Here is a 26056-nt window from a genome sequence, read left to right as displayed (position 1 = left end):
TTGTTTGCTACACCGATGGAAAAGTCGAAATCAGGGAAAACCTTTTAGGTTTTGTGGAAGTTGATGACTCTACAGGCTACGGTTTATATGAAACCATAATTAAACTATTGGAAAACTGGAACGTTCCAATTGATATAAGGGGTCAAGGATAGGACAATGGGGCGAATATGAAAGGGAAAAGAAATGGGCTTACGTATGCTCTTAAATACAAATCCTCGTGCATTTTACGTCACCAGTGCTGCTCATATTCTAAATTTAACAATAAATTATGCAGCAAAAGTCAATGCAGACAAAATTAGTTTTTTTGCAACTGTGCAAGAATTATATAATTTCTTTTCATCTTCTCCAAAGCAATGGAGAATTATTTTAAAGAACATCTCACATTTAACATTAAAGCAGCTTTCAGACACCCGATGGGAAAGTAGAATCGAAGCAATCTGGCCTCTACAACTAGGAGAAATTTATGACGCACTCTATGAAATTATGGACCATGACAACTTGAATAAAGAAATACATGAAGCACAAAGTTTGTGTTAAAATAAAAGATTATAAATTTATTTGCTCCTTGATAATTTGGCATGATATGCTGAATAGAATAAATCCTGTCAGCAAACAACTTCAAGATAAAAATATGAACATTGCACTTGTCTTAGAATCCATCAGCAATTTAAACATTCGTATTAAAATATCGATCAGATTCAAATTACAAGGATCTTGAAACGGCAAAAAAAAAAAAAAAAAAAAAAAACTTTGTAAAGATGTAGAGGGAGAACCAGAATTTAAATCTGTAGTTGAAGTTCGCCAAAGAAAAAAAAAAAAAAAAAACACGTCAGAATGACCATCATGACGAATCACCACAAATGCCAGAAGATATATTCAGAGTCAATGTTTTTTTATACAATTTTGGATACTGCTTGGGCATCGCTGAATGAATGTTTTGAACTGGAAATCCATAGTGAGCATTTAAGTTTCTTACATAATTTCAGTTTCTTACATAAAAACCATAGAACTTTTTAATCAACTTAAGACCGATCCAGCAAAGCTCTGCACCAACTACAAGATCTACAGGTTGCAAGTCTTTGCTGACTCGTACCATCTCATGCAGTTAGAGTGAATGTCAACTGGATAAAACAGCTACCAAAGCAACCAGTTTGCCAGAGTACTGCACTTTTTATAAGAACTAGAGTAAAATGTTAAACTATTTGAAAGTTAGCAAAACATGTTAATGTGATGTTTAACATATGTAATAGTCTTTCGAATGTAATAGTCTGCTTTTTTGGGACAGTACTCAAAGGTACGGCATACCGGTACCTTTATTAAAAACGACGTGTGACATTTGGATGCAGTACACTTCAAAATTTGTAATATTCCATCAATTTTTTCACATGTTTACCTACTTTTCAAATAAGCTTAAAGTTATTTAACTAAATTTGCATTTTTTACTGTCTATTGTTAAGATATCTTCTATATAAACATTTATAACTATTTTTAGAATTCTAAATTACTCGGTCGGACCTCTGTTTAACGAACTCCTTTTATAGCAAAGTTTTTTTGAATCCCTTGGAAATTACATTTAAAATAGTTTCAGTTGAGCGAAGAAAATTTTCATATAACGAACGGCTTAGGAGAGACTTAACTGCGTACACACTGTTTGCACTTCTGGCCTTCAGAAAATTTAGGAAATTAGTGCTGCTGCTAAGCAAGAATTGAAAAAACTAAAGGGATTACCATTCTACAACGTGGTGCCTGGTAAAACCTATCCGACCACCTGTCCCACATACGGAGAAGTTGCACTGGTCAACAGTGAGCAGATCAAGGGGTATTCCCAATGGGCTCTGGTTCAACTTCTACTGCAGTGGTGTTCAACCTTTTCTTGTACAGGAGACATATTTAAAGTTAGAATTCTTTAGGGACCCGCACTGAGTGATTCAAGCAAAATTAGTGTTACATTTTCCATATCTTGTTACATGTAAAAGGAAGTTTCTGTTTTCATGTTACCGTTTTTTTATTTTCAGGCTATACATAAAAAATGCAAATTCCGAATACTTTTATATGTAACAAATCTATGTCACTAATTTATTTTTTAGATTTTATTAAAATTATAAAAATATGACTTTCTTTTGTTTTTCAAAAAAATACCTTATTTTTGCCTTTAAATGCTCACTTTAGAAAAGTTACAATCTGAAAGGATCACTGCTTATCATTTCATTTTGAAATGATAAGCATTTCATGCTTATCATTTCACTTTTCATTTCGAACTACCCTGAATGCAGCACCACCACACAGTAGTTATGTTAATCTTGTACCAAAAAAGGAGTACCTTTCATTTGTCATTTGTGCAGTACTTTTCATTTGTTAATGTTGAAGTTCAACTGTCATTTTTCGGCCCATCTCCCTCATTTTTCTATATCTTGTTGCAGTAGCTTACCTTGATTACTGTCATCAACCATCCTTCCAATCTTAGTATCATATGCAAACAAACATTAAGTCTGATATACCTTCATTAATAAATACAGAAAAACAACAATGGACATAGCACTGAACCTGGTGGGGGGGGATCTACTAATCACAAGAATCCACAAGGAGCTAACCATTGATAACCACCCTCTGTCTTCTCCCAATGAGCCATCACTTTATCCATAGCATTAGCATCAGTAGAGGCATATGATAGTATCTCTACCTTGAAGTGGTGGTGGGGCTTGTGATCCTAAGAGCTATACCAGTGGTAGCTTAGCTACTGGTAGGACCACCCAGCTGGACAGGTCAAAGGTGAAGAGACAGGTGAAAAGAAATACCCAGGTCCTCCAGGTTGGGGGTTGGGTGCAGAGCTGATAACCCTGCCCTGTAAAAAATTTAACTGTTACGTATAATTTGACGAATGAAACTGGACAGCCCTTACGGAAACAGACCAAGCCTCGAAATATGGACACGAGTTTGGTATTGAGATTTGGAATGTGCGTACCCTGTAGCAAGCTGGATATATGAATAGCACAGGAAAAGTAAAGGTGTGATTAATAAGTTGAAATTTACAATGTACTACTCTGGAATTCATGACAGGCAGGGAGAACAGGGTGTAGGATTTCTAAGAGAATGTGCAAATCAGTGCTTGCCTTCACACCAGTGTCTGGGAGAATTTGCAGCCTTAGAATTAAAGGAAAATTCCATAATGTGAACTTCATTAATGTGTAAAGGTGTGGATGATGATGTTGCAGATGGATTTTATGATGAACTCCAGGCTGTGTGTGAAAGAAGTGAAAGACATGACACTATTATAACTCTCAGTGACTTCAACACTAAATTAGGCAGGGAAGAAGTTTTCATGGGTCTATTTGGGAGGCAGCCTCCACAAAGAAATGAATCTCAATTTGCTGCTGCCAACAACTTTAAGGTCATGAGTACCTGATTTCAAAGAAAGAATATTCATAAAGGTACATGAAAAATCCCTGGTACAAATCAGGCTAATCAGATTGATCATGTACTGGTCTCTATGAGGTGGGCTACTGCAATTGAAAATGTCCATTCTTTTCGCGTGACAGCTCTAATTCTAATCATTTTCTAGTGAGAGCTAGACTGAAGTATAAAATAGCCCTTGTAGCAAGAGGAAAGGCTGAGAAAACTAAGCGGTGGAATGTAGAGAAATTTGAAGATAAACTTGTTGAAACAAAGTACCAGGCAATTGTATCTCATATTGTGCTCATCCTTCACAACTAGTTACCATATCTTGCACTACCTCGAATAATAATCGCTTCACTAATAGAGAAGGCTATTGTTACTTATTCTCAGTGGGCACCACCACCCAGATGGCACCGTTTCAAGGTTTGTTGGCCTTTCATATTGTGGGATTATCTTCACAACTGAGCTGTCATGTTTGCAGTACCAGGGTGCCTACCTGCCTACTGATGAAACACCGTTGGAACAAGACCAGGGTATGTCTGCCAGGGGCAAAGGTTGATGACGTTGTAGAGCAGATATCATCTTTTAAGGGCACAAAACGTGATATTTTTGTAAATGTTGGCACTAATGATATTAAGAATAGGAGATCTGCAGATTTACTCAACAACTACAGGTCAATGTTGAAAAAAGGTCGTGAAGCAGGGTTGAATGTAAAAGTGTATGTAATTCTGCCCAGACACGATAGGAGGGAGTATATAATGAGAGCCGTGTCAATCAACTCGGTCCTGGAGAGATTGTGTAAGGCTCAAGGGATAGAATTTTTCTCACCATGGTCTGTGCTTGTTAACAGGAGAGACTGCTTCTACAGGGATGGGATATACTTAAATAGAAAGGGTGCAAGAATATTTGCATATGCTATCGAGGCAGAGTTAGGTGGGTCGGAAAACTGCTAGCTTGGGGAGGGGATATGCAGACTAATAGATTATCAGTAGCCACTGGCAGAGGTGGTCTTGGCGCATTATAGCCTTAGTAGCTAATGCGCCAATAAAATCAAAACCACCAACAACAACAGCCACTGGCAGAGGTGAAAGTGATTCTTGCACTGCTTCTATTGGAATGAGCAGCAGCCTGGAAAACAAGATGCAGGCGATTTCAGATACTGCTGGGAGTCATTGCGGTACAAGTAAACACATGGGCTGTGTTAGGGTAGCTAAGAATAGGAACAGGTGCATGTATACTTGCGTGTACAAAAATGCTATGAGTTTGGTAAATAAAATTGATGAATTTGAGGTGTAGGTCAAAACATCAAATCAGATATTGTTGAGATATCAGAGACGTGGTGTCACACAAATATAAGGAATGCAGAAATGGAATTTGGTGAGTACAATGTGCACAGAAAGGATAGACAGGATAGGAAGGGAGGAAGGGTTATGCTATTAGTAGAGAAACACATAAAATCCAAGGAAGTTCAGCCAGTCAACATGGCTGGACAATGCAGTGTCGAGTCGGTTTGGTGTGACATAAGCAGTGGGAAATCAAAATTGAGAGTACGAGTGTGTTACAGGCCTAATTATTGTGATGAGTATAATAAACAACCGTACAGGGAAATAGAGTGTGCCAGTAAATCAAAGAGCCTTATAATGGGGGATTTTAATTTCCCAGATATTGACTGGAATTTATGAGTTGGTCACTCACACACTAGCAAGGCTTTTGTGGAATTTTTGAATGATTGTTTTCTACAGCAGCATGTTCGGGAGGCAACATGAGGGAGTAATACTCTTGATCTGATTATCAGTAGCGATCCTTCATGCATTAAGAATCTGCAGATAAAGGAACAACTGGGTGGCTGTGATCACAGTGTGCTAAAGTGGGATTTATTCAAAGAGGTAACTACCATCAGGGGTAAAGGGAAGGGTTTTTGCTTTAGTAAAGGCGACTACGATGGTCTGCGACAGTATTTAAGTTCTATACGGTGAATTTACCAACAGCAAATTCAAAATGGGAAGTATTCAAAGAATTTATCTTGGAAGCTTTACATACCAGCTAAGAATTAGATAGTATGAATCTGAGCTGTAATGCTCAATACGTTCTACGTTGACATTAATATTTGTAAAATAATAAGAGGAGTTTACCTCAATATAGTACGTAGAACACTTCCATATGATATTCTTCAGAAATTAAAACGAAAAACTTACATTACAGTAAAAAATAATTAAAAACCAATTTAACACAATTAAAATAATTTAACACAATTAAAAATAAATTTAACGCAATTAAAAATATTAAAAAGAATCTAATGAAAATATTCAAAATGATGTTTTGTGTTAAATTGATTTTTAATTATTTTTTACTCTAATGTAAGTTTTTCATTTTAATTTCTGGAGATGTACTACGTGTTCTATGTACTATATCGAGGTAAACTCCTCTTATCATTTTACAAATACCAACTAAGAAATATTGTCAAGGTTTAGGACTAAATGGATGTCAGATGAACAAATGAGACATATGGCAGAGAAGAAAAATGCATCAGATACATATAAATTAATGGGTGACATGAAAGCCTATGATAAATATAAGCTGATCTGTAACCAAGTCACAAAGGAGATTAGGCAGGCAAAGGCAGATTATGAGAAATCCTTGGCAAAGGATGCAAAGAAAAACAACAAAGAGTTCTTTACCTATGTAAAATCTAGAAGGAAAGGGATGAATCAGATTGGTCCACTGGATATTGATGGTTCAACTGCTGATGATCCTGCTCAGGTGGCTAACAAACTAAATGAGTATTTTGCATCTATATTCACACATGAGGAGTTATTCAGAGAGGGGAATGCCAGAGGTGAATTAAACTCTGGCAGTGAGCTAGATGATTTTGTAATAACTGAGAGCAAAGTGGAGGAAAAATTGTTGAAGATAAAAATAAGAAAGGCATCTGTGGTGGATGGGATCTATCCAATTATATTAAAGGAGGCAGCAAAGGAAGTAAGCAAACCCTTAGCCATAATTATGAGAGCTCCCTTGGACTCAGGGGAGGTACCCATAGACTGGAGATCTGCAAATGTGACCCCAATTCACAAAAGGGCGGCACATGTAATTACAGGCCTGTTTGTTCAACTTCTGTTCCAGGGAAATTAATGGAGGCACTGGTTAAAGAAGCGCTGCAGGGTCATCTAGACAAGATTTTGGTTTCAGCTCGAACACAGCATGGTTTTGTTAAGGGGAAATCTTGTCTGACCAATTTGATTTCATACTATGATGGGTCACAAAGGAACTGGATGCAGGGAGTAACTTTGATATCATATATTTGCATCTTAGAAAGGCTTTTGATACTGTTGCACATGGAAGACTGCTGCACATATTGGAGCAGTGTGGCACTGAAGGAAAATTGCTGCCACGGATAAAGGGATGGTTAAGTGGGAAAAGACAGAGTGGTAATCAATGGACACTGCTCTTCGTGGACTAATGTTATTAGTGGAGTCCCTCAGGGCTCAGTGTTGGGTCCATTATTGTTTTCTGTATTCATAAATGATATTGATGATGGTATATCAGGCTTAATGTCCAAGTTTGCAGACGATACGAAGGTTGCAGGGTTGTTAGTGACAGTATGCTGCTGCAACAGGATCTAGAAAAGTTGAGCAGATGGGCTGAGAGATGGCATCTTAAGTTTAACATTGACAAATATAAAGTACTGCATATGGAAAGCAGTAACCCCAGAGTAACGTATCAACTGTGCATTTCTACACTGACAGTGGTAGAGAATGAAAAGGACCTGGGGGTAATTCTGCAGGCAGATATGAAGTTTTCCTAGCAGTGCAGATGGTCTGCAAGAGTAGCTCATGGTGTCTTGTAAATGATATACAGGAATGAATTTTTCTAGCAGGGATAAGGATGTGATTATCCCCTTGTATAAGGCAGTGGTCAGGCCACACCTTGGAGGCCTCATTTTAAGAAGGATGTAGAGCTGGAGTGAGTGCAGAGAAGGGCAACAAGATTAGTGAATGGAACAATGGGTTGCTCTTATGAAGAATGGCTTAAGATTTGCAAATTACATTGTCTGGAGACAAGACACTTGTGAGGTGATCTTTTGAGGTGTATAAAACCTTGAATTATTTGAGCATGCTCAATGCGGATGGGATTCCTCCTCTTGCTTAGAATAATCACCTCAGAGGGAATAAATTCAAATTGAGGAAAGACAGTTGTAGAAAAGATGTGCAGAAGTTTGCCTTTATCCAGCGTGTGGTTGATTGCTGGAACAAACTTCCATCTGTTATTGTAGAAGTTGATAGCTTAAATAGACTCAAAGCAGAACTAGACAAACATTTGAGGTGAGTGGATGGGTGAAATGAGAAGTGGTTTTTTTGGCTGATACTATATAAGCTTGCTTTCTTGCATCATGTGCTTTTACTAATGCTAATGCTAAACCCATACTGTGACTGAAGTACAACTGTGCCCCTCTCTAGGTGGTTTACTTCTTTACTTCTTTAACCTGCATTACTTCTTTAACCAGTTTTTAGTCTTTAACTAGAATAGAAATTAAGGTAACAGGTCTGTAATTACTCATGTTCCCTTTTGATCCCCTTTGTGAACAGGGGATACATTTGCACATTTTCCATCCACAGGGACCTTCCCTGAATCCAAAGATGCTATTATAATTATGGCTAAGGGTTTGCCTGCCTCCTTTGCTGACAGTGTAATTGGATAGACCTCCATCCAGCCCAGGTGCCTTTTTTATGTTTAGTTTCAACAATTTCTCTTTCGCTTTCCTCTCAATTATCACAAAATCATTTACTTCTCTGTTATAGTTTGATAAACTTCTAACACTACTTTCCTAAAGAATTCCTCATGTGTCAATGTAGATGCAAAATAATGAGCAGGATAATCAACAGTTAAACCATCAAAATCAAGTAGATCAATGTGACTGACCCCCTTCCTTCTACAAATAATATAAATAAAGAAGTCTTTGTTGCTTTTTTTTTGCATTCTTTGCTAGAGTATATTATTCTTAATTTATTCGACACGTATTCCTACCAGTTAGCTTCCATTCCTGTTTTCATTATTTATTTATTCACTCATTTTCTGCTTATATGTACAGCAGACTCTCGATTTAACAGGACACTTCAAAACTACAAATAAAAAATAATAATAATAAAAAAAGAGACTTCTTGTAATCTATCTCAGCTTGTCTGCCCTCCTTTGTGTCCTTGATTACAGACTATATTTACCATAAGTTTCTGTATCACCTGATAATTTATATAAACCCCTTGCATTTTTTCTCTGCCACGATTCTCATCAGTTCATTTGACATCCATTTACATATAAGCCCTGATATTTCTTAAGCGGTATGAAAAACTAGTAGCTTCTATGATTATTTCCCCTGAATGCTTTCCATTTAAAATTTACTGTTGGTAAAAGCATCAGTTGTTCCCATTGTACAGAATTTTAAAACTATCTGAAACCACTGTAGTCATCTTCACAAAAGCAAATCTTGTTGCTCTTCTTTGCACTCATTCGAATAGATTCATACCTTCCTCGAAATATGATTTAACCACTGCCTTCTTCTGCATCTTCAAAAAGGAGGATTTCAGAACAAATAAAACTAATAGTAATAGATTTATAAACTGTAATAACCTTAATAAAGAATCCACTTACACAGTTGTCTAAAAGAACAGGAGCAATACAGATGACTAACCTATAATCCCTTAATTCCTCAATACCCTAGAACCAGGTCCGAAAAGTGTTATATGATAGGAACCACATAATCCTTTAACATCTCTAAACCTTAAAACCAGTTGCTCATTTTGGGCCTAACAAATAATTGGCTATAAGATACTTTAACCTTTAGTTTTATTATAAACTTAGAGTGCCTGATCAATTAACTACTAATATTTGTCTAATAATTATAATGAATATGACAATATTAACTAACTTATCTATTAGGTAAGTAAGAGTAAGCTTATATGTAAGATTATTAAGTTGGTTCAAAATAATTAAATAATTTAGTTACTAAATTTACCTGTTATGCTGTCTTTATGGGCAGTGAAGAAGTGGTACAAGTACTACAAAATATCTAAGAATAATCTGAAGTTGTTTAAGAAATTAAGGAGAGATTACACTCTAAATAAGATGAAGTGCTTAGTTTTTCACTATTCTCCAAATGAAAATTTGCTAAATCAATAAGAAAATCAAACAACATACCTGTGGAAAGTAGTGGGGAGCAACTGCTTTCATTTCATTCACCATTTTTACAAGACATGGAACTTCTCTAAAAGCAAGAAATGAAGGAATATATGGTACATCAATATCAACTAAACGGCAATCTTCATACACCACCTATGGAAATTGTTTATAAAGAGAAAAACAAATTTATTTTAGATATTAAGTATAAGCATGCAATATAAATAAATACAATATAAAATCTCATGCTCTCTCTCTCTCTCTCTCTCTCTGTGTCTATCTGTATAAAAGTGTTTTCAGTCTTTTTATTATAAGAATGATTTACCCTAAGGCTAATGACACTAGTGAAATTTAATGCATTCCTGGCAACAAGCAGCATCATATCTCACATACATTAAATATATATAATGTTCAAGACATCACTAATTTCCATAAAGATCTTCTCATTATTAGCATTAGCATTAGTAGAGGCATTTGATGCAAGAAAGCAAGCTTATGCAGCATCAGCCAAAAAAAAAAAAAAAACCCCACTTCCACTTCACCCCTCTGTTTGTTCAAAATACCTGTCCAGCTGAGCCTTAAACTTATTTAGGCTATCAACCTCCACTACAAAGGATGGAAGTCTGTTCCATCAACCAACCACCTGCTGGCTAAAGGCAAATTTCCGCACGTCTATCCTACATCTGTCTTTCCTCAATTTGAATTTATGTCCTCTCAGGTGATTTTTCTGAGCTAGAGGAAGAATCCCATCAGCATTGAGCATGCCCAAACCATTCAAGGCTTTATTCACCTCTATCAGATCACCTCGCTGGTGCTTAGTCTCCAGACACTGTAATTTGCAAAACTTAAGCCTTTCTTCGTAAGAGCACCTCTTTGTCCCATTCACTAATCTCGTTGCCCTTCTCTGTACTCGTTCCAGCAGCTCTACATCCTTCTTGAAATGAGGCCTCCAGACCTGTATACAGTACGCTAGGTGTGGCCTGACCATTGCCTTATACAAGGGAATAATCACTTCCTTATCCCTGCTGGAAAAATTCCTGTATATCATTGACAATACTCCATGAGCTACTCTTGCAGCCCGTCTGCACTGCTCAGAGGACTTCACATCTGCCTGCACAACCACCCCCAAGTCCCTTTCATTCTCTACCACTGTCAGTGTAGTACCACAGAGTTGATACGTTGCTCTGGGGTTGCTGTTTCCCATGTGTAACACTTTACATTTGTCAATGTTAAACTTCATTTGCCACCTCTCAGCCCATCTGCTCAACCTTTCCAGATCCTGTTGCAGTAGCATAGTGTCAGTAGTGTCCTTGACAACCCTGCCAACCTTTGTATCATCTGCAAACTTGGAAATTAAGCTTGATATACCATCATCAATATCATTTATAAATACAGAAAACAATAATGGACCCAACACTGAGCCCTGAGGGACTCCACTAATAACATTAGTCCACGATGAGCAGTGTCCATTGATTACCACTCTATGTCTTCTCCCCCTCAACCACCCCTTTATCCATAGCAGCAATTTGCCTCCAATGTCACACTGCTCCAATTTGTGTAGCAGTCTTCCATGTGCAACAGTATCAAAAGCCTTACTAAGATCCAAGTATATAATATCAAAGCTATTCCCTGCATCCAGTTCTTTTGTGACTGTATCATAGTATCCAATCAAATTGGTCAGGCAAGACTTCCCCTTAACAAAACCATGCTGTGTCTGAGCTATAACTGAAGTCTTGTCTAAATGATCCTGCAGTGCTTCTTTAACTAGTGCCTCCATTAATTTTCCTGGAACAGAAGTTAAGCTCACAGGTCTATAATTACTTGTGTCAGCCTTTGATCTCCTTTGTGAATTGGGGTCACATTTGCACATTTCCAGTCTATGGGTACCTCCCCTGAGTCCAAGGGAGCTCTCATAATTATGGCTAAGGGTTTGCTTACTTCCTTTGCTGCCTCCTTTAATATAACTGGATAGATCCCATCCACCCCAGGTCCCTTTCTTGTATTTATCGTCAACAGTTTCTCCTCCACTTTACTTCCAGTTATTTCAAGATTTTGTAGCTTACTGCTAGAGTTGAATACACCTCTGGCATTCCCCTCGCTGAATAACTCTTCATGTGTGAATGTCGATGCAAAATATTCATTTAGTTTGTTAGCTACCTGAGCAGGATCATCAACAGTTGACCCATCAATATCAAGTGGACCAATCTGATTCATCCCCTTCCTTCTAGAGTTTACATAGGTAAAGAACTCTTTGCTGTTTTTCTTTGCATCCCTTGCCAAGGATTTCTCGTAATCTGCCTTTGCCTGCCTAACCTCCTTTGTAACTTGGTTGCATATCAACTTGTATCTATCATAGGCTTCTGTGTCATGTGTTAATTTGTAAGTATCCCATGCATTTTTCTTCCCTGCCATATGCCTCATTAGTTCATCTGACATCCATTTTGGCCTAAACCTTGAACAATATTTCTTAGTTGGTATGTAAAGCCTAGTAGCTTCCAAGATAAGTTCTTTGAATGCTTCCCATTTTGAATTTGCTGTTGGTAACATCATCAGTTGGTCCCACTGTATAGAATTTAAATACTGTCTCAGTCCATCGTAGTCGCCTTTACGGAAGCAATAACCCTTCCCTTTACCCCTAATGGTAGTTACCTCTTTGAGTAAATCCCACTTCAGCACACTGTGATCACTGCCACCTAGTGGTTCATTTATCTGCAGATTCTTAATGCATGAAGAATCACTGCTGATAATCAAATCAAGAGTATTACTCCCTCTAGTTGCCTCCCGAACATGCTGATGTAGAAAACAATCATCCAATAAATCCACAAAAGCCTTGCTAGTGTGAGAGTGACCAACCCACAAATTCCAGTCAATATCTGGGAAATTAAAATCCCCCATTATAAGACTCTCTGATTTACTGGCCCACTCTATTTCCCTGTACAGTTTCTTATTATACTCATCAGAGTCATTAGGCCTATAGCACACTCCTACTCTCAATTTTGATCTCCCAATGCTTATGTCACACCAAACTGACTCAACACTGCACTGTCCAGCGATGTCGACTGGCTTCACTTCCTTGGTTTTTATGTGTTTCTTAACTAATAGCATAACCCCTCCCTCCTTCCTATCCTGCCTATCCTTTCTGTAGATGTTGTACTCCCCAAATTCCAGTTCTGCATCCCTTATATCTGTGTGACACCACGTCTCTGATATCCCAACAATATCTGCCTTCGATGTTTTGAGCAATACCTCAAATTTATTTACTAAACTCCTAGCATTGGTGTACACGCAAGTATACCTGCACCTGTTTCTATTCTTAGCTACCCTAACACAACCCGTGTGTTTACTTGTACCGCAATGGCTCCCAGCAGTCTCTGAAATATCATGCATCTTGTTTTTCAGGCTTCTGCTCATTCTAATAGAAGCAGTGCAAGAATCTCTTTCACCTCTGCCAGTGGCTACTGTCAATCTATTGGTCTTTGTCTCCCCCCCCCAAGCTAGCAGTTTTCCGACCCACCTAACACTGCCTCGATAGCATCAGCAAATATTCTTGCACCCTTTCTATTTAAGTGTATCCCATCCCTGTAGAAGCAATTTCTCCTGTTAACAAGTACAGTCCAGGCTGAAAAAAATTCTACCCCTTGAGCCGTGCACAATCTTTCCAGGGCCGAATTGATCGACAAGGCTCTCATCATATACTCCCTCCTATCGTGTCTGGGCAGAATTGCAGACACTTTCAAATTCAACCCTAATTCTCGGCTTTTGTTCAACAGTGACCTGTACTTGTTAAGTAATTCTGCCAGTCTCCTACTCTTAATATTATTAGTGCCAATGTGTACAACTATATCACCTTTTGTGCCCTTAAAAGATGATATCTGCTCTACAACGTCATCAACCTTTGCCCCTGGCAGACATACCCTGGTCCTGTTCCACCTATCCTTTTTACAAAGCATGTTCCCCGTTTCCCTGACAATAGAGTCACCAACAACTACTAGTTCCTTCGGGACCAGCGCATTCTGCCTTGGGGGTTGTCTCTGTGTCACGTGATGCCCAAGTGCAAGCTCTGGCGTTGATGTGGGCAGCTGAGAGCTTGATGGGCCCCTCAATTTAGTTTCTTCGAGGGCATCCACCCTGTCCTTCAAGCTCTCATATAGGCCCACAAGAATGCTGAGTTGTTGCCTGATATCGATACACTCCTTGCATCGCGCACACACAAAGACATCCCCCATGGCAGTATCATGTCCCGTACCCGACTGCTCTGCAAACATCAAGCAAACAGTGCATTTTATAAGGCTGTGAGTCAGAGGACAACTGCCCCCCTCAGTTCTGCTCTGAGCCACAGCACTTCCATTAGCTTGAGCCTTTTGCTTTGCTGCTCTGGTCTGAGTCATGATTCTATTAATTTATTAATTATTTTATGTTATTTATTATGTTAAATATAATTATATTACATTTGTAATCTAAGTCGTTATATGTATTTATTTAAAAGTACAATTTAACTGCTAACGAAGTTCAACTAACGCTATCTAGTACGGTATATAACTATCGTATCACAAAGGCGGGAAAGTTACAAACGGTGAATCTACGGACACTTAAGTATTAATTAACTTTCAAATCTCGCTGTCTCAATTCAGAATAAACTAACGATCCTTACTAGGTCTATAAGCTACTTACAGAAATAATTCGATGTAAAAAATATTCAATCAAGCGGCTAAATATGGCTATTTGATACTGAACATTGATACTATTATTGATACTGAACAAGCTGGGTACCTACGAGGAAAAAGGAAAAATCACAGAAATCAAATTATTTAGGACAATAAAAATCCCATTTCTGCAAAAATTTCTTGCAAGAATAGGCAAATGGCTGAAAGCTCTCACAAAAAAAATTGGCAGACACTATATATATATATAAATAACTGCTATTAATGTAAAATAAACCAAAAAAATGCCATTAAAAGATGATGAAAAATAAATACTTAAGAGTAAAGTGATAAAATACTGCCAGAAGAAATCTACAAGTGCATGCTAAGGCTTTTGGACTGGTATCCCTATTTCATTAAAAGCAAACTTAACAGTTTTTCTTCTGGGAGTCTAAAGAAATGGAAAAAAATACAATTTTTACAAGATATGGAAAGAGGACAGTCTCCACTTCCTATGTAATAACTTCTGGGATCTATACATTATCCAGGCACCTTATAATTCCATATCTGATGATTTATTTCCTAACAGTGATATGCGACTGCTGACCTATTGACTTCAACTGCAAAAATGGCAATTTATGCTCACTCATTCAATCTCTCAACTGTGGCTCTATTCTCCAATGTACTCAGAATTGCAATCCAGACATTGCCATCATTAGAAGAATGGAATGGAACAAGGTATGGGGTAAATGAGTATACATCTCTGCTCCCACAGCTGAATTTAGCAAAGTCTGGAATGATACAATATTATAAAGCAGAATCTTGCCAAGTGGACTATGGGGGCGCATATGTAGGGCAGATTACCAAACCTGTATCTTTATGGTGCACACACACACTCAGTGATCACTGAATTGTGACCACTCCATCCATAATGAATTATGCCACATAGCTTGCAGTATAAAAAGCTGAACAGTTTTGTATGCTATAGCAGTGGTAATTTGCATCTGAATTATGAATGTAGTAAAGATATCATGGAGCTCAGTTTCAAAATGGCATGATTGTGGGAGCTGGTGCATTAGGTGCTTCCATATCGAAAATGGCATGTCTTGTCAGTTGCTCATGGCCCACTGTGGTTAAGGTGTACAAAGAATGGTGTCGAACGGGTCAAACCACCTTCTGCCAACAAAACTGTAAAGGATTATGCAAAGTGGATGTTTGTAGTGAGCAAAGAGTGCAGCATGTTATATAGGCTCAACAGCAGGTCACTATGCGGCAGCTGACATTGCAATACAATACAAAGAATGCAACAGTATTCCAAATGAAAATGCACTGTACGCTCAGACATTGGATTAGTAGAGGCATGTGATGCAAGAAAGCAAACTTACATGGGATCAGCCAAAAAAAAAAAAAAATATTCCCATTTCACCCATCCATTCACTCCAAAAGTTTGTCTAGTTCAACCCCATACATAAACATATGGGGTTCCTCAGCAGATGACCCAAGAGACACCCTCTCCTCACAGCTGATCACTCTTGATGGAGAATGCTGTGGTGTCAACAAAATCCTGATTGGATATTGGAAGGCTGGAAATGAGTGTACTGGTCAGAAAAGTCCAAATACCTGGCACAACGTGCCAACAGATGCTTTTGTGCGTGGCACACACAAATGCGAATCCAGGGAACCATCATGCATGGTGTCCACTATCCAGGTGGCAGTGGTTTCTTAATATGGGGCATATTTTGCTGGCAAGAACTATTTTTGAAAACATTTTTGGCCCTAGATTTGATCCAACCTCTTCTTCTTCATACTTAGATCTATATGTTTCCATCACAGTGTGTTGATTTCTGCACACCTACAATTTTATTTTACAACAAATCTTCATGAGTAGATGGAAAACATTGTTGAATCCATTGCTGTATGTCTTCTTGCTGAAAATCTTTGAAACCTATTTGCCTGAAATCTGCTAACCTACGTTCTTCATTACGCAAACTCAAATTTTTTAACTTACACAACTAGTTCAGGAATTTTGTTACCTCTGGTCAAAATTTTCTAAAAGACCTGGTAAATGTCAATCTTGGAATTTTGTTCCATGCTTCTGCTATATTGTAAATCACATCTTTGATGTTGATGGTTTTAACAATTCTACAAGGTTTATATTTTGTCTACCATTTTTTTTTTCCAAAAGCAAACTCATTTTTGCCTATGTTGTCACTTTAAACATTGTAGTACCCTTTGATCCATAGGCTTGATCAATATTTGGTGATAAAATCATGGCCTGAGTCCCTCACTACGATATGTGAAGGAGTATTATCCAAAAAAAGGCTACAGTGAACCGTGGAGATTGCACAGATGGTTTTAAAGATGGAAGGAAGGAGTAGGGGGAAGAGTTAACCCAGAGGCTCAGTTAAACTGAGGTTGGCTAAGAGGACTTTTACTGTTTACTAATCCAAATCAAACTGAAAACGAAGATTGACATTATGACAAATGTGCCCAATGAAAATCAATGGCTAGTGAAGAACTAAACACCCATACTAGATTGGTCAAATTTCAAGAATTGAATGAGAACAATTACATGATTGAAGAAACTTGCATTAAAAAACAAAAAACACCTCAACATCTTTCAATCAGAAAATTATTGTAATTATTTTAAAGCTCTATAAGCATATACAGTCAGAAAGTGTAAATCATAAATGCAAATTACAGTAATTTTCTCTCATTAATTTTTTCCTACTTCCCTTTTATAACCAATTAACTGCATTTAAAATGAATTATCTGAAAAAATTAGCTATCCAAATTGTACTGTGTGAGGCACATCATGGGTTTATTAAGAAAAACTATGTCTACACAATCTAATAAGCTGTTATAAGATAGTCAAAAAGACCTGGATACAAAGAATAATTTTAACATAGTATATTTAGACTATAGGACTTCTAATGCCATCCTAAACGAGCACCTTTTGGAATAATGTGCCACTGGTGGAAAGATGCTAAGGTGGATAAAAGCCTGATTGGGTGACAAAGGATAGTTACAAATAGCTATTATGTGACTTGACCAGGGTCTTGAGTAGAGTTCTTTGGGATTTATTATTGTCATTACTGTGTTCGCTCTTGTTTCGATATTAGTTGGTGATACTGATGAAGGTACAGCAGGCTTAATGCCGTTTTCTGATGACACAAAGGTTGAGAGCGTGGTAAATGATAGTAAGCAAAGTACGCTGCTTCAACACCTGGATAAATTACTCAGCTGACTTTAAAAATAGCAGCTGAAGTACAACAATGTGTTACCCAGAAATTTAGTGTTCTACATTTAAGAAATAGTAATCCCTTCAAACTCTCAAGAAACAAACTTATTAAGATGGTTGAACTTAAAAACGTAAGAAAAAAATTTAGGAATAATTGTGCAAACCAAGTGAATTTCCCTCAACAGTGTAGACAGACTACTACAATAACAATGATACTCTTTTATCTATGAAGTACGGGAATTTTGTTGATAGGGACAAAGAGGTAACTAATCCATTATATAAAACCATGGTTAGAACGTATCTTGAGTAATGGATACAGGTTTGGAACCTTTAGTTCAAGAAAGGGATCTGCTGGAAAAGAGGCAGCAAAGATCAAAGAACTGCATGTGTACCCTGTACACAAGAAAGATATTTTATTTTATGTAAAAACATCTTTGATGAAAATCAACACCATTTAAATTTTTAAAATCAAATAGCTAGAACCAAAGTCACGAACGATGTAACATTTTATGCTCAAGCCTGCCACTTATTCTAACGAACCAATGTTAGTGACTTTTAGGAATTGAGGTCATCTGCGCCATTTCTATCTCATGTTTTCATTACCAATCAGTTTTACTTCAGTCTGAAAAATTTAGTAGGTGCCGCCAAAGATGTTTTCACATCAAAAAGTTAGTCTGATATAGAGAATTGTGTGTGTGTGTGTGTGTGTGTGTGTGTGTGTGTGTGTGTGTGTGTGTGTGTGTGTGTGTGTGAGAGAGAGAGAGAGAGCGCGTGCGCACACATTAGCATTAGTAGTGGCAAATGATGCAAGAAAGCAAGCTTATACAGCATTGGCCAAAAAAAAAAGCAATTCCCTCCAATAGTTTGTCTGGTTCTTCCTTGAATTCATTTAAGCTATCAACTTATACAACAACAGATGGAAGTTTGTTCCAACAATCAACCAACTCCTGGCTACAGGCAACTTCTGTACATCTATTCTGCAACTGTCCTTTCTTGATTTGAATTTGTGCCCCCTCATGTGTGTAGTCTGTGCAAGAGGAAGAATCCCATCAGCACTGAGCTTGCCCAATCCATTCAAAGCCTTAACTGGATCACCTCGCAGTGTCTAGTCTCCAGATGCTAAAATTTGCAGAACTGAAGCCTTTCTTGGTAAGTGCATTCCCTTTGTTCCACTCACAATCTCATTGCCCTTCTTTGTACTTGTTCCAGCAGCTCTACATTCTTCCTAGAAGGAGGCCTCCAGACCTGTAAGCAGTACTCAAGATGTGGCCAGAGACAGAGAGAGAGGTGACAGGTCCACTGGAAGCTTTCTGATTTGTTATGTATTATGCAATTTATAACTTAAATTATTTGCACTACATTAAAATAATTAATTACTTGGTGAGAGTGTTTCCAAGACTTATGTAGTAGACAAATAGTACTCATGTCTCATTTGATTATGTCATTTCATAATCAAAAATTATTTTTCATAAATTCTATTCTTACTGAATGTCTTCTTAGGCAATGAACTTCGAGGACAAATACTTGAGAGTTGTTACTAGGTATTTTTGCATCTGGTAAAATACTTAAATATGTACCCCTCACCACTTATAGAATACCTCTAGCTACATTTTTTATGTAACGTTAACTCCTGATGCTCCTGTAGAAAGTGCCCTGTCTGTTCTGCTTTGAGAAGATATACAAAAAAAAAAAAAAAAAAAAACAATAACAATTGAACAAAAATACTAATATGATATAACTATAGCAAATTCCTACCATTAACAAGGCTAACAAATCAGTAACAGATGCCTGTCCCTGTATTTATTGTAAATTATTTAACTTTGCTAATAAGAAAGTTAGTAACACCTACCCAAAATAAATTAACCATATTATTTCATACCTTCAAATCTGGTACACAAAGAACAACAACTGCAGCACAAGCCTTCTGCTCTCCCTTTCCATATGATATATCTACTCCAGCCACATATCTTAGGATTTCATTTTCATCAGAAGTGCCTTCATCAATTTTCACATCATCTAATATTTTCTTTTCATTACAGATATCATCATCAGCTGTCTCGTATAGTTTTTCATTTTCTTGACATACAGTTAAATTTTTCAGGTGACTTGAAAGTTTTGGAACATCTGATTGTGAAATATAAGCTGTGCTATTTTCTTCTTTACCAATTGCTTTTGTTTTCTGCCATTTTTCAGTGTCATGACAAATTAATTTCTTCTTTAATTCATCCTGCTCCCTAAAAAAAAAAAAAAAAAAAGAGCTTGAACAGAAATCAAAGGTGCAATGGTATTGTTAGCAACAATACCACTCACATTATCAGAAGGTGGGGTGGGGGGGGGGGGCTCAGGCAATAAGTTTTCTACAAACAGAAAGCTGTAATAGTTTTTTTTTATGAAGTTTTTGTTTTGTAAAAATTAAAACTTTGTACTTAAATCCTTTTAAATATTACGTTTTGCCTATTTTGGCTCCACTGCCCAACATTATAGTGAAATTATTGTTAAAAATCAAATCAGAATCTTTTGATACTGAAAAATCTGCAAAAAAATTTATAAAACAAATTACAAAAAAAAAAAATAACTTCTTTTGACGCAATAATATCTTCTACACCAATTTATTTAACTTTATTAATTTTCATAAACTTCTGGATATTTAATTCTAGAGAATTCCTTCAATTTCACACCAAAATTGGAAAACCACAGTTAGTACTTCTCTGAATTTGTGATTTCCTCTTCTGAATTTTCTACAGATTGCAATTTTCAGGATATACATACTAAGAAAGACTGTTCCATAGAACAGAAGTAGAAGGGATAAATGGGGAAGAGAAGTCGATTTGATGCAGTTGGAACTTAAATGTGAATAGACATTGACTAGTTGAGATGTGTATTTGACCTGATTTGGAAGAAATAGGGAAATTACAGATGCTAATTCAGAAGAATAGTGCCCATAGAAAGAATAAATAAATTTCTACTTATATTCTGTACAAACAAGGCCAGAAGAATTTATAACTTCTTGTAATTGTTTTCTTGCAGCAAATTGAGCAGAAGCCTGAAAAACAAGATGCAGGATATTTCAGAGACTGCTGGGAGTCATTGCGGTACATGGTGTACACATGGTGTCACACAGATATAAGGAATGCAAAACTGGAATTTGGGGAGTACAACGTCTACAGAAAGGATAGACTGGATAGGAAGGGAGGAGGGGTTATGCTATTAGTTAAGAAATACATAAAATCCAAGGAAGTGAAGCCAGTGGACATCGCTGGACAGTGCAGTGTCGAGTCAGTTTGGTGTGACATAAGCATTGGGAGATCAAAATTGAGAGTAGGAGTGTGCTATAGGCCTAATGACTCTGATGATTATAATAAGAAACTGTACAGGGAAATAGAGTGGGCCAGTAAATCAGAGAGTCTTATAATGGGAGATTTTAATTTCCCAGATATTGACTGGAATTTGGGGGCTGGCCACTCACACACTAGCAAGGCTTTTGTGGATTTATTGAACGATTGTTTTCTACATCAGCATGTTCGGGAGGCAACTAGAGGGAGGAATACTCTTGATTTGATTATCAGCAGTGATTCTTCATGCATTAAGAATCTGCAGATAAATGACCCACTAGGTGACGGTGATAACAGTGTGCTGAAGTGGGATTTACTCAAAGAGGTAACTACCATTAGGGGTAAAGGGAAGGGTTATTGCTTTCGTAAAGGCGACTACGATGGACTGAGACAGTATTTAAATTCTATACAGTGGGACCAACTGATGATGTTACCAACAGCAAATGCAAAATGGGAAGCATTCAAAGAACTTATCTTGGAAGCTACTAGGCTTTACATACCAACTAAGAAATATTGTTCAAGGTTTAGGCCTAAATGGATGTCAGATGAACTGATGAGGCATATGGCAGAGAAGAAAAATGCATGGGATACATACAAATTAACACATGACACAGAAGCCTATGATAGATACAAGTTGATCTGTAACCAAGTTACAAAGGAGGTTAGGCAGGCGAAGGCAGATTACGAGAAATCTTTGGTAAGGAATGCAAAGAAAAACAGCAAAGAGTTCTTTACTTATGTAAACTCTAGAAGGAAGGGGATGAATCAGATTGGTCCACTTGATATCGATGGGTCAACTGTTGATGATCCTGCTCAGGTAGCTAACAAACTAAATGAATATTTTGCATCGACATTCACACATGAGGAGTTATTTAGCGAGGGGAAAGCCAGAGGTGTATTCAACTCTAGCAGTAAGCTAGAGAATCTTGTAATAACTGAGAGTAAAGTGGAGGAGAAATTGTTGAAGATAAACACAAGAAAGGCACCCGGGGTGGATGGGATCTATCCAGTTATATTAAAGGAGGCAGCAGAGGAAGTAAGCAAACCCTTAGCCATAATTATGAGAGCTTCCTTGGACTCAGGGGAGGTACCCACAGACTGGAGATGTGCAAATGTGACCCCAATTCACAAAGGAGGATCAAAGGCTGACACAAGTAATTATAGACCTGTGAGTTTAACTTCTGTTCCAGGAAAATTAATGGAGGCACTAGTTAAAGAAGCACTGCAGGATCATTTAGACAAGACTTCAGTTATAGCTCGGATACAGCATGGTTTTGTTAAGGCGAAGTCTTGCCTGACAAATTTGACTGGATACTACGATGCAGTCACAAAAGAACTGAATGCAGGGAATAACTTTGATATTATATATTTGGATCTTAGAAAGGCTTTTGATACTGTTGCACATGGAAGACTGCTGCACAAATTGGAGCAGTGTGACATTGGAGGCAAATTGCTGCTGTGGATAAAGGGGTGGCTGAGTGGGAGAAGACAGAGAGTGGTAATCAATGGACACTGCTCGTCGTGGACTAATGTTATTAGTGGAGTTCCTCAGGGCTCAGTGTTGGGTCCATTATTGTTTTCTGTATTCATAAATGATATTGATGATGGTATATCAAGCTTAATGTCGAAGTTTGCAGACAATACAAAGGTAGGCAGGGTTGTCAAGGACACTACTGGCACTATGCTGCTGCAACAGGATCTGGAAAGGTTGAGCAGATGGGCTGAGAGGTGGCAAATGAAGTTTAACATTGACAAATGTAAAGTACTACACATGGGAAACAGCAACTCCAGAGCAACATATCAACTCTGTGGTACTACACTGACAGTGGTAGAGAATGAAAGGGACCTGGGGGTGGTTGTGCAGGAAGATATGACGTTCTCTGAGCAGTGCAGACGGGCTGCAAGAGTAGCTCATGGCGTATTGTCAATGATATATAGGAATTTTTCTAGCAGGGATAAGGAGGTGATTATTCCCTTGTATAAGGCAATGGTCAGGCCACACCTAGAGTACTGTATACAGGTCTGGAGGCCTCATTTCAAGAAGGATGTAGAGCTGCTGGAACGAGTACAGAGAAGGGCAACAAAATTAGTGAATGGAACAAATGGAACAAAACTTAAGCCTTTCTTACGAAGAAAGGCTTAAGTTTTGCAAATTACAGTGTCTGGAGACTAGGCACCAGCGAGGTGATCTGATAGAGGTGTATAAAGCCTTGAATGGTTTGAGCATGCTCAATGCTGATGGGATTCTTCCTCTCTCTCAGAATAAACACCTGAGAGGGCATAAATTCCAATTGAGGAAAGACAGATGTAGGGTAGACGTGCGGAAATTTGCCTTTAGCCAGCGGGTGGTTGGTTGGTGGAACAGACTTCCATCCCTTGTCGTGGAAGTTGATAGCCTAAATAAGTTTAAGGCTCAGCTGGACAGGTATTTTGAACGAACAGAGGGGTGAAGTGGAAGTGGTTTTTTTTTTTTTTTTTTTTTGGCTGATGCTGCATAAGCTTGCTTTCTTGCATCAAATGCCTCTACTAATGCTAATGCTAATTTACCACCATATCGGCTAATAATGCACTCTGTACTTTTTTGTGGCAGCATACAGGCTCAATCATACAATGTGTAAATATGTTACTCCAGGACCATAGCCAGCCCAAAATCTATAAAAAATAAATGCATCAAATAATGAACATCTATGTGATGAAGAGTGGATTGAGTGTGCAATGAATCATTAATTAGCCTAATTTCCCTGTTCAAAAAGAGGGCAGTTAAGCTAATTAATGATCAAAGTAGTTTTGGATGCATTATCACCCAGATGTGAGAACAATATTCCATGGCAGGGTAGATTTGTGATCTGCACAGAGTCAATACTGTTTACAAAAAAAATAATGCTGAGAGCAAAAGAGAAAAACTTAGTTTCTTCATTGCAGAAGCAGCAATGTTTGTGATATGCTTATGACAAGAAAGGATAGAAGTCACGGTTATCACCACCAAAGATATACAGTCTTATCTAGAAATCAGAGTTGTTGAAGATAAACAAGACGAGACTGAATTTTAGAAGAATTAACTGAAGTTAACTAAGTTTTTTCTTCTTAGTTAACTTCAGCTAATTCAGAAAATTTCACAGATATCAGCATTTAAGCAACTGGTGGTGGATACTCAAACAGTTGTAATTTTTACACAGAGCAGGATTCCTCAGACAGAAAGGGTGGAATCTCATATCATCAGCAAAGCTATGGACAGGATTTCCAATCAGTGAAAGAAGGTCATTAATATATAGGAAGGAAGAAAGTGGAAGAAAGAACAGAAAGCCAGCATTAGTTGAGATGTTAGAAAACAAATGGTCATGTACTATCACTTGCAGTCAGAAATCAAAGAAAACACTGGCTACTCAATTACAAGAAACAGAAAGTGAACCATAGGATGGAAGCTTATTTAGAAAGCCATTATGCCAAGTATGATTAAAAAACCTAAGATACGTGGAGGTCAACTGTGTTTGAGTTTCTCCCAACTCTTATATCAAATTCCTCCAAAAGTGAATAGAACAAACCAAATCAACCACTGATTGATACTAATAAAATCAAAATTGCCAAACCAATTATGTAGAAAGTTTGAGGCAGTATAAGAACCACTGATATTATTAATGAACACTGCACTATCTGGACTTTATTAATGGAGTCCTAGGTTCAGTGCTGGGCCCCTTACTGTTTTCAATACTTATTAATGCTATCAATGAAGGCATATCAAATTTAATGTCAAAGTTTGCTGATTATACAAAGGATGGCAATCAGGTATGCTACTGTAACAAGACCTATACAAAATTAGGCAGGTGGACTGAGAAGTGACAACTGAGATTTAACATTGTTAAATGCAAGGCACTCATATGGACAGCAGTAATCCCAGAATAACATACCAGTTGGGTGGTGCCAACACTCAAATTTGTAGAGAACCAAAAAGACTTAGGGATAATTGCAAAGTGTGACATGAAGTTTTTTGATGTGTACAGATAGGCTATTAGGATAGCTCATGGGGTTCTCTCAATGATATAAGGAACTTTGCCAGCAAGGACAAGGAGGTGATTATCCCATTATATAAGGCAATAGTTAGATTACTGCATACAGGTCTGGAGGCCTCATTTGAGGAAAGATGCAAATATGTTGGAATAGGTACAGAGAGAGAGAGAGTAAAAAGATAAGGGGCACAAAAACATACTCTTAACAAAAACGCCTTCAGTTCTGCAAATTGCATCACTTGTAACTGAGCATCTACAAGGTGCTGAATTTAAAGAGAAAGGATGCTAATAGCATCCTTGGTCTTTCTCAGATGCACGCATAAGGAGACAAATTTAAATTGAAAAAAAAGACAGTTGCAGGATAGACAAGTGAAAATTTGCTTTCAGCCAAAAAGTAATTGATAGGAGCAAACTTTCATCTGGTCTTGTGGAAGTGAGTAGTCTGAATAAAGTTTTCAAAAATTTTTGCTGATATAAATGATTACTGAAATAGGAGCCATAAATTCAAATCATGGGGTTTGGTATAGACTGGATTGTAGGAAACATGAATAGACACATAGGTGAAGAGGGGAACATGGTAGAGTGGAATCACATTAGTATGTTTTTAGGGAACCAGAAAAAAAAAAAAAAAAAAAAAATTGTCATAAGCTGGAAAACATACTAACAAAAATTCTCAGGTAAGTTAAAAAACATGTATTCATTTAACAAACATTTTTAAAACACATATCTAGTCTTTTGTTTCTTATTGCTCTGGCCTAATTTGTAAATAATCATGTCCATATTTGAGAACTGAATAATGATGTCCTTATCAACATCAAACTTCAAATATAATGCCCCACATATAAACATGAAAACAGCAAATATAATAACCATGACTTAGTATTAGTAGTGGCAAATAATGCAAGAAAGGAAGCTTATAGAGCATCAACAAAAAAAAAATTAAAAACAACCTTTCCACATCACCTGTCCATCCCTCCAATAGTCTTGTGTCTAGTTCTTCCTTGAATTTATTCAAATTTATTTACCCACTTCCAGAACAACAACAGATGGAAGCTTGTAATCTACTAACTGCTGGCTGAAGGCAAACTTTTATACATCTATCTTGCAACCATCCTTCCTGAATTCAAATTTATGACCCCTCATTTATGTAGTCTCAACAAGAGGAAGAAGAATGCCAACAGCATTGAGCTTGCTTAATCCATTCAAAGACTTAAACATCTAGATCAGGTCACTTCACAGGTGCCAGATTCTGCAATTTATATAACTGCATTTGGC

The 26056-nt window shown here is 37.4% G+C and overlaps 1 protein-coding gene across 3 annotated transcripts in view; it reads right to left on the bottom strand.

Moving 5' to 3' along the window:
• Positions 1-26056, bottom strand: part of LOC150086339 (endonuclease V-like) — a 164774-nt gene that overhangs the window by 133317 nt on the left and 5401 nt on the right. For all 3 annotated transcript variants that reach the window (XM_090371313.1, XM_090371312.1, XM_090371314.1), the window contains exons 3-4: positions 19325-19679; positions 9586-9720 (exon numbers count right to left, since the gene is read on the bottom strand). In XM_090371313.1, coding sequence (XP_090227439.1) covers positions 9586-9720; positions 19325-19679 — 490 coding nt within the window. The remainder of the gene's footprint in view (positions 1-9585; positions 9721-19324; positions 19680-26056) is intronic.

Source organism: Mastigoproctus giganteus, chromosome 4, assembly GCF_048544385.1.
Source record: "Mastigoproctus giganteus isolate SK-2022 chromosome 4, ASM4854438v1, whole genome shotgun sequence".
NCBI lineage: Eukaryota > Metazoa > Arthropoda > Arachnida > Uropygi > Thelyphonidae > Mastigoproctus > Mastigoproctus giganteus.
The sequence above is the reverse complement of the archived record's forward strand: the minus strand, read 5'-3'. Positions and strand labels throughout refer to the sequence as shown.